The sequence below is a fragment of the Rhinolophus sinicus genome, chromosome 15 (assembly GCF_057876585.1).
Source record: "Rhinolophus sinicus isolate RSI-liver-muscle chromosome 15, RSI-T2T, whole genome shotgun sequence".
NCBI lineage: Eukaryota > Metazoa > Chordata > Mammalia > Chiroptera > Rhinolophidae > Rhinolophus > Rhinolophus sinicus.
The window spans coordinates 5,936,793-5,946,736 of NC_142515.1; the positions used below are offsets into that span (position 1 = coordinate 5,936,793).

A 9,944-nucleotide genomic window follows, 5' to 3' on the forward strand; every position below is an offset into this window, starting at 1 on the left:
GTATTTCTCACGGTTCTGGAGGCCGGAAGTCGGGACTCAGGGTGCTGGCTGGTCGGGGTGCCGGCGAACCCAGGTGTGCTTGCTGCTTTGCAGATGGGCACCTTCTTGCGGTGCCCTCTCCTAGAGGAGAGCAGAGAAATCACAAGGTCATTCCCTCCTCCTCTTATAAGGGCCCTAATCCCATTACAAGGGCTCCACCCTCATGACCTAATTTAACCGTAATTACCCCCAAAGGCCCCTCCTCCAAATACCATAGCACTTGGGATTAGGTTTCAGCACAAGAATTTTGAGAGGACACAAACATCCAATGCACCACAATGAAGGAAGTCTGGAGGATGGGGTCCTGACTGAGACGGGAAAGGAGGGGCATTGTCAAAAGCGCAGGTTATGTTCTATTTCTTATCTTTGTGCTGGTTCCATAGGTATGTTTGTTTTGTGAAAATTCAATAAGCCATAAATTTGTGATTTGTGTCCTTTTCTGCATATATGTTACACTTTGACAAAAAGTATACTCCAACAAAAGAGAAGGGAAGGAGAAAGGGGAAGGGAGTGGGGAATAGAAAAGGAGAGAGGGAGGCAGGGAGGGATGGAGATGCCACATGCCCCAGCTGAGGAAATGGGCTGACAATTGGTCCCACCAGGTCTCCGTATGCCTGGAGCACGATTTCCCATTATCAGCTGTGGTAAAGCGCATCACGCTGGATTTGGTAGGGCACAGATGGCCAGGGAAAGGTGCCAGAGATCTCTCCCACCATCCCCCTTCTCCTGAGGGCTTGGACGTCACTCAGCCTCACTCGTAACTGTGTGCCCACTCTCCCTGGGTGGGTGGACATTTGAGTGCCAGCCTCCGGATAAAGATGGGGATTAATTTGGTTTTCCACCTGGGTACTGCTGAGTGGGCAAGCTGAGGGAGTGAGCAGGTGGAATGTGAACACAGGCTGCAGAAATGTGGCTCACCTCCACCTGGATCTGGCCGTTCTTGTCCGAACTGGGGCAGGGGAGGAGGGTGCTGGGCAAGAAAGGGGCTGCTGAGATTGCAGCTGCCCAGGCAAGTTCCCCTGACCCCTGCCTGGCTCTGGGCTGCCTGCATCTACAGTGCCAGGACCACCCCAAGGACACGGCAGGCTGAGCCCAGGATAGCCAAGCCTCCTGAGCAGGGTGCCAAGCCCCGTGGGGGCTCCGGAGTGAGCGCTCCAGCCTGCTCTTTGTTTATTTCAATCTGGGACAAATGTTGCTCGAGAGGATGTCTACTGAGCTAACATTCTCTGAGTCTGCGATGGTCTGGAGCAGACGCAGCTGAAAGAGGAGGCAGGAGGCCTGGGCTGATTCTTCCACCGGCTTTGTGACCTAGGGCACAGCACAATGCTGCCCTTGTCTCAGTTCCCAATTTGGGACATAAACGGTTAGTATCCTGTGCTGCCCAGTGTGGTAGCCATTGGCCATGTGGCTAGACTGACATTAGTTAAAATAGAATAAAATTGGAACCGCAGTTCTTCACTGTGCTAGCCCACATTTTAAGGGCTCCGTAGCCACGTGTGGCTGGTGGCTACTGTACTGGGCAGTGCACCTGCAGAATATTTCTGTCATCACAGAAAGTTCTAGTACAGTGCTGGGCTAGACCAATCTGCGGTTTCAGGACCTTTTTTATTAGTGAGGAGAACTCTTTCTTCCCTCGGAAGCTTACCCAAAGCCCAGCGTAGTCAACAGGTAAAATGAGGGAGAGGTGGCCTGAACCCCCAAGGTTGTTCATGTCCCACAAGAGCCCCCAGGCTTCTCCGGGGGACCCCATCTGTGGAAAAGCTTCCAGCACTAGTGGTTTTGGATGTGTTATCTACAAAACTGTGCATCTGGGATGAAGACATGTTTCGAGACAACAGTAGCTTCTTCCGGGTTTTGTTCTCAGGCGTTCACATTCTCTGTCACTGAATCCTCACAATCACCCTATGAAAAAGGTATTATCATCCATCTCTACCTATAGATGAGGTTCAGAGAGGTTGAGTAACTTGCCCCAGGGCACACAGTTAAGGAATTCAAACCCCAGGTGATTCTGATTCCAAAGGCCACTTCTTAGTGCTCTTTGAAGCTACCTCCCAGACCTGGGAGAGGTGGCCAGGAAGCCTCTGAGGCCATCACTCCACAGTGGGGTTCTCCATCACCAGTGGACAGGAAGTGAGTTTGTGCAGGAGGCCTTAGTGCTTTCCTGGGACACCCGGTGTGCTAGGGGCAGGGGGCTCAGGAGAGAAGCCAGGGCTGAATGGACAGCGACTCCTTCCAGCTGGAGTAGAGCTGATGGCCTGGACTGGGGGGTGTGGGCAGAGATGATGCCTCCTTTCTGAAAGGAAGAACAGAAAGTTCCCTCTTACAGAACACCAAGTGGCAGGTGAGACGGTTGGTCCTGACTGCGTGGAGGACCCCAGTTGCCTTACGGCATTCCCTGGAGGCCAGGACTGGTCTAGTCACCCTCCCCTCCCCTCTCCGGTGATGGATTTCTCCTTTGGCTTGTCTTTATCTGAATTCAGGTGTGCTTACTTCTCTTGTCTATACAGCCTACAAGTGAATAATTCAACATAGAGTTTGACTAGCACTGATTGGCCGAGGGTGCTGCCAGGCTTTGCCAATCTCTCTCAGAAAAGAACAGCCTGTTAAAAGAGGGTGGGCGGCTTCCTACGAAATCACCATCCCTTAAACGCCATTTGCATCCTTGAGTTCAATCTAGACTAGTGGTAGGGTGACCATCTTGAGGAGTTTCCAGGCTGTGGGAATTTCAGTGCTAAACCCAGGAAGTCCCTGGCAAACCAGGATGAGTTGGTGACTCTAATTAGTGGCTACTCTCCAGGGACCTCACCCTTACTCTCTAATGCCACTGGTCCCATGGGACTTCAGCACCTGGAGGCACTTTGAGACATGTCACCGGGAGGATAAGGATGGGAGCTGGGACATGGCATACAGGCTGCATGCCAGGCCATCAACACACACTAGATGCCCGAGCACTTGGGAGCTCCCGGCCTCTCGGTCAATAATGCGCAGGTGCAGAAACAGCAGGAAAAGGGTAGAACTGCCAGCTCCCGAGCAAGAGCAGCTGTCTTGGGAATGGGAGGCCCTGTGCTGTGCTTCCATCTAACGATGGAAGAACCCTTGCTGTGCTCCTGTTCTGAGGCTTCAGGAAATACCTACTGACCTCAGGTGGAAAAGGAACGAGGAGAAAGCCTTCAGGTAGACTGAGTCCCGGCTGAGTGGGAGATATTCCATCTCTCTCTCCTCTGGAAGGGAATCTGCTCTGGTTTTTGACCAGAAGAAACACAAACGAGTGTTTATCTGAATAACCAGAGGAGAACAGTGTGATGAGGAGGAGGGAGAGGCTTTCCTGGGGGCTGGGCAGAACAATGCACAAAGCCCCTTCTTGACTCTCTCAGGTAATTCTCATGGCAACCCCGTAATGTAGGCAGGACTGGGTATTATTAGCATCAGCCCATTTTAAGGATCAGTAAAATGAGGCCCAGAAGGTTGCATGTTAAGTGATGGAACCCACACTTAGTAACATGGTCTACGTGTGGTCTCAGGCCTGGCATCCTCAAACCAACACCTAGTCCCCACATTATCCCCTCAAACTGAATATCCCTCTGTGGGTTCCTTGCATCTATCAGATGAGGACCATCTCCCAGGCGCTATGGGGAAGGCCTCCATGTTCTAGCAACAGGGGGCCGTGCCCACTTCAATTTCCTCCCTTGCACACTCTGTCATGAAACTACTGGTCACCACGGATAAATAAACTGGTCCATCCAGACAATGAAACATTATTCAGTACTAAAAAGAAATGAACTTTCAAGCCATGAAAAGACATGAAAGAACCTTAAATGCACATGACTAAGTGAGTGAAGCCAATGTGGAAAGGCTACATACTATGATTCCAACCAGTCAAGTGCTGCATAACTACGTTTCGGTCAATGACAGAGCACATATACAACAGTGGTCCCGTAAGATAAGGGAGCTGAAAAGTTCCTCTTGCCTAGTGACCTCCTAGCCAGCATAATGTCACAGCACAATGCACTACGTGTTTGTTGTGATGCTGGTGTAAACAAACGTATTTGTTAGTCTTATAAAAGTACAGCACATACAATTCTGTATAGTATAATACTTGATAATGATAATAAACAACTGTTATGGGTTTATGAGTTTACTATTATGCTTTTATTATTACTTTTGAGTGCACTTTTATTAAAATAAATGTTTGCTGTAAAACAGCATGCTATCTTAAGTGTTTACCAAGTCTGTGGATTGCATCATTTTCTCTTTTGCTTGGTTTAATCTCATGTCGTTTTGTACAGTACCAGGCTTGTAGCTCAGGTCTGTCGTAGGCTAGACCATCCATGTTCGTGGAAGTGCACTCACGACATTCACACAACGACGAACTCACCTAAGGACGCATTTCTAAGAATGTATGCCTGTCGTTGAGCCATGCAGGACTGTACAGAAATTCCCCCTCACCCAGGGGAAATATGTTCCTAGACTCCCCAGTGGATGCCTGAAACCACAGAGAGTACCAAGTCCTATGTATACCAGGTTTTTTCCTATACAAACATACTTATGATAAAGTTTATAAATTAGGTACAGTAAGAGATTAACAATAATAACTAATAATAAAATAGAACAATTATACTAATGTACTGTAATAAAAGTTATGTGAATATGTCATCAAAGTTATGTGATCTCTCTCTCTCTGATAACTGCTCTGAAAACCAAGACGGCTACTAGGTGACTAACAGGTGGCTTGTGTGTACAGTGTAGACACAATGGACAAAGTGGTTTTCTACAAGAAAGAAATGTTATTGAAGCTGATAAAATAACAACAGTGATCGAACATATAAAACTGATGAAGAAAACCATGGAAAGGAGCAGAAGCGATTAGAAAAAGAAAGAAATATGATTATGCCTTTTGAAACAACAAAGTGGCAATTCCTAAGAAAAAAACCAAATTGTCTAATAAATTACATGAGACTATATTTGCTGTTTAATGATTTAAAAAAATAAACATAGTAAGGTTTGATGTCTCTTAATCTGTTTAATCCTGAAATTTGGCCCGTTGATATTTGCAAAGCTCTGTGGCTTTTAAGCAAACAAAAATAATCAAATTTAGCTGACTTCTATGATACTCTAAGAAAGTATTTTCAAGATAGTCGATATCAGAGAGATCAGCTATGTAAAAACCTTAGTATGAGAAAGGCTAGAAAAATTCTAAATGTAGATGCTTTGGCTTTAGTAGAAGCTGAGAGAGAACCCAGTGTCCAGAGAAAGACTGTGGAGGATAAACGTGATTCTCTACTTACTGAGACTGTATGTCACTCAGTGCTACTGGTTTAATGAGAAAGCCATTAGGAGAGTTTGATGCAATTCCTGCGTCGGCTCATGGTGCCATTAGCTGGTGACAGCTGTGCTAAACAGAAGATCTCACCGACAACTTCTGAACTTCAAAAAACGATTTGGAAATTATTAGAATAATGTGATGAATAACTTTTACTACAATACATGCCCTTCATTCTATATATGAAATAGCTTTATATGTATATAAATATCATTATATATATTTATATATAATAAAACTATTAATTTTATTATTTCTATAGTAATTTATATTCCATACCAGTCGTTGAATATTTTTAGTATCATCCTACCTATGAAATAGTGAAATAGGAATTATCAGCTGTTTTCTTTTCATTTTTCTCTAACTTTTTATTATGTAAATTCAAACATACAGAAAGAATAGTAGAATTAACACTCATATACCCGTCACCTACATTCAGCAGTTGTAACCTTTGCCGGATTGTCTTTCTCTGCACATGTGGTATTTGAGCCATTGCAACATGAGCTGCAGATATCACAGCTCTTCACCCCTGTACATATAACCTGTATTTCCTAAAAATCAGGAGATTCTCTCACATAACTAGAATATCGTTTTTGTGTCTAAGACAACTCACAATTTCCTAATCTCATGTAAGCCAGTCCCTACTCAAATTTCCCCAAATGGAGTTTTTTCAAAGTCAAAGCCAATCAAAGTTATTGTGTCCTCTATCAGCTCTTTTCATCAGAACGGTCCTTTCACATGCTCCCGCCCCCAACACACTCTTTTCTTTTTTCCCATGTCATACGCTTTTTGAAGAAATTAGGCCAGTTATCTCATAGAATGTCCGTCCCATGGATTTGTCTGATTGTTTCCTCGTGATATAGTTTTAACTTATTCCCGTGTATTCCTTGAAAACTAGAAGATAGGCCTAAAGACATGATCAGATTCGTTGGAAAGTGGGTGAGGATCCTGCACGATTGAAGTGCACGCATAGTTTTGTCACAGCAGAAGGCCTGTGATGTCATTCTGTGTCCTTGTGTGCGATGCTCACACTGATCACTTGGCTAAGGGGTGACTGAGACCTTCCCACTGTAAACAGAGATTTTTGAGACAACTAACGACAATGGAACATGGACAAACTGCTAGATCATATTAAGACATTATTAGTTTCTTTTTTTTCCAGTTTTAAAACTTATTTGCATTCTTTTTTTAAATGTGCATTCCAATAATTAGAATCATTTGAACAACAACAACAACAACAACAACAAAATGGCACTCTGATGAAACTGCACTGTACAGCCTGCAGGACCCCTTGGACGAGCTTGGTTTTACCTCTAGATTTCACTGTTGTCCCACCCAGCTTCTGCCTTCACCAACATGCAAGTTCTTTTCCTTCCCTGCCAGCCAGACAGGGAGACGGGAGAGGCAGGTGTGGCCTTGGTTGTCGGAGGTGCTGATGTGAGAAGGGGCAGCGCAGGCATTTTAAACTTGATCCATCCTCTTTGCATCTTACAAAGTGAACCAGCTAAAAGAAGTAAAGCAAGAAGGCAACGCTTGTGGAGCGTGCAGTGTGTACTGGCGGTGAGTGCCTCGTTACCATTCGCCTGCTCGCTTCTCCTGGTCAGGCATTTCTTTTGAAGGCAGTGGATTTTTCTCTTGGGTTTCTGCCTTCTTCGGTTTCAACTTACTGAATTTCTCCATCTCAGCCATCTCGGGTTTGTCAGATGGTTGTGGGGCAAGGCGTGTGCACCAGTGGAGTCCAGTCTGCGCAGTGGTGGTCGCGGAGTAGGAATTATTGATTGCATTAGCGATGATAATGGTGTGATTGTGTAAGAAACTGTCCTTATTTTTAAGAAATACACACAGAAGTATTTAGTAGACAAAAGGATGAGGTGTTGGAGATATGTCTTAAAAGAACATAATTTTTTAAAGGAAAAGAGGTAGACGAAGCAAGAGTGTCAAAGAGTTGATAATCCTTGAAGCTGGGGGAGGGAAAAATAGTGGTCATTTATACTATTCTCTCTACTTTTACCTATCGTTTAAAACTGCCATATTGAAAAAAAGAGAAAAAAGAATGAATGCACAATTTGGAGGTGGTGAGTCAAACACAGCTAAACCCTGCATGCATGTTGGTGACTAGTTCAAACCCAAATCCCATAGGTCACTGTGACCTTGGTCATTGTCAAATTATTTTCCTGCATATGCCATGCAGCCAACTTTGTAAAATATCAGTGTTCTCACAACTTTTTTAAAGGGTAAAATACCTTTTGCCAATCTTAACTTTCTAAGGTGCCCTCACATCTGTTTGCCCAAGTAAAACTCACAAATAATTTTCTAAAACGGCCAAAGGATGAAGTTGAAAACAATAGCCGTTTCTCAAAGGTAGGTTTTGTTGAGTAATGGTCCATTTCCTTTGTACACATTTTCAGTCCTGCTGCAGGAGATAGTTCTGTGAGGGACATCAGGCTTTGAGTTCAAACGTGGTTGGCAGCACCCCAACTTGGCCTTGGAGGAAAACCCAATCAGGGAAAGAAACAACACTCACAGGACGTTTGTATGTGGATGGCTTCCAGGCTCTTCCGGGCTCCTCTGGGGGATGTTGCTGCCCTCTTCAGGTGATGGGCGTGGCTTCTCAGGGCACTTTACCTAAGAAGACATTCAAATGAAGTCTGGCCAACTGTAAGGTAATTGCTTCTGTGGCCCTTCACAGTTTACAAAGGTAGTTTTATGTTTCTCAGCAATTCCCTCACCCACCCTAAAGGACAAACAGCATCATTCTCAAGCCTATTTTACAGATAAGGAAATGGAGGTCCCAAGAGGCTAAGAGACATCTTGAGACCACACAGCCAATAAAGGGCGGAGTTGGTCCTGAACGGAAATCTTCTCAGTCATTTATACTATTCTCTCTACTTTTGGCCCCAGCAGACCTAGGTAAGAAATTGTTTATCAAGAAGGTTTTTGGCACAAGAGCAGTTCAGAGAAGTCAAACTTCTCTTATTGCCTAATTTTTCAGGAACAACTATATCTGGGGGGTAATTTTACTCGGTCCCTCTATTTTCATTCAACATTCAAGCAACAAATAGTTATGACACCCACTCTGTGCCCAGCCTGTGCGGTGTCAGGATTCCAGATGCCTCCTTTTCCTGCCCTTGAGGGTGTCACATCCTAGTGAGGAGTCAGACCTAGTACCATTTCCCCCAAAATAAGACCTAACCGGACAATCAGTTCTAATGTGTCTTTTGGAGCAAAAATTAATATAAGACCTGGCCTTATTTTACTATAAGACCCAGTCTTTATAATATGATATGATATGATATGACATAATGTAATGGACTATAATATACCGGGTCTTATATTAATTTTGCTCCAAAAGACGCATTGGAACTGATTGTTCGGCTAAGTTGTATTTTTAAGGAAACACAGTACCTCTAACTCTATATAATGTGCTGAGTGCTCTGTCAAGACACATGCAAGGTACCAGGCAGATGTTTGAGCAAGGTACTTGGACTGCACAATCCTCCCAGGTGAGTCAGAAAGATTTCCTGAAAGAGGTGACATTGAAGCCGGGCTTTAAACAATGAGCAGGATTGTGACAGATTGAGAAGACAAGCGTTTTAAGGATTCAAGTTGCATCAAGTCTCTCTTATGTCCCACCTCCCATGTGCCAGGGGCCTACCCTGGCCTTATTCTTTCTAGAGAGCAGTTACTTATTGTCCCCGAATTCCTCCCACCTACTCACACTTGACACTGTCTGAAAGATCTTTTGGGTGATCCACATTTTAGCACAGCTAAGCCACATCTGTTTCTAATCAATCAAGATTAATGAGTAATGACCCCAGCTCTACCAAGCAGTGCCGACACTTGGTTGGCCGCAAGCATCCCAAGCAAGCATACGTCTGCTTTGGAATCAAACACCTCCCAGACTTGTTTGTATGTGGATGGACTATCCAGGGTCTAAACCTCCTAATACCTAAAACAACCTACAGTTCCCCAAGCAGGAAGGGCACTATATTAAAGAATAACAGCAAGCAGGATGCACAAATCTGGCAGTTACCTGCAAGATCAAGGAAATCATTCGTGTGTGTGTGTGTGTGTGTGTGTGTGTGTGTATACTGTTTCCCCGAAAATAAGACCTAGCCAGACCATCAGCTCTAATGCATCTTTTGGAGCAAAAGTTAATATAAGACCCGCTCTTATGTTACATAAAACCGGGTCTTATAGTAAAATAAGACCCGGTCTTATAGTCAGTGAAACATGGCATATATTTATTTATTTATTTATTTATTTATTTTAGGACACGGCTCCCAGTGGCCCACGCGGGGATCGAACCAGCAACCTTGGTGTTATCAGCACCACGCTCTAACCAACTGAGCTAACCGGGTACCCCTCATTATATTTTAAGAGTCCAAAAATCCATTTTGTAGTGAGCACTTCTGCCTGAGAGAAAAAGCCTAAATAATTGCTCTGGCTTTGAATCATGTTCAATCTCCGAAGGCATTTCTTAAGTGCTTCTCAGAAATTTAGGAAATGGATTCTGAACTAAGAAAAAGTTGAATTGGCTCTGGCTTTATTAGGGAAAAAATCAGTGTCAATGCAAAACAAAATG

The 9,944-nt window shown here is 44.3% G+C and overlaps 1 protein-coding gene across 1 annotated transcript; it reads right to left on the bottom strand.

The window, feature by feature from the left end:
• Positions 1 to 6,673: 6,673 nt before the first annotated feature.
• On the bottom strand, positions 6,674 to 7,803 carry LOC148755151 (thymosin beta-4-like). The gene has a single exon (XM_088792679.1). It carries the CDS (start codon positions 7,046 to 7,048, stop codon positions 6,932 to 6,934), a length of 117 nt encoding a protein of 38 aa, XP_088648805.1. The 5' UTR covers positions 7,049 to 7,803; the 3' UTR covers positions 6,674 to 6,931.
• Positions 7,804 to 9,944: the final 2,141 nt, after the last annotated feature.

Excerpts from the sequence above, each read along its gene's own strand:
- LOC148755151 (XM_088792679.1), bottom strand. The coding sequence starts at position 7,048 with ATGGCTGAGATGGAGAAATTCAGTAAGTTGAAACCGAAGAAGGCAGAA.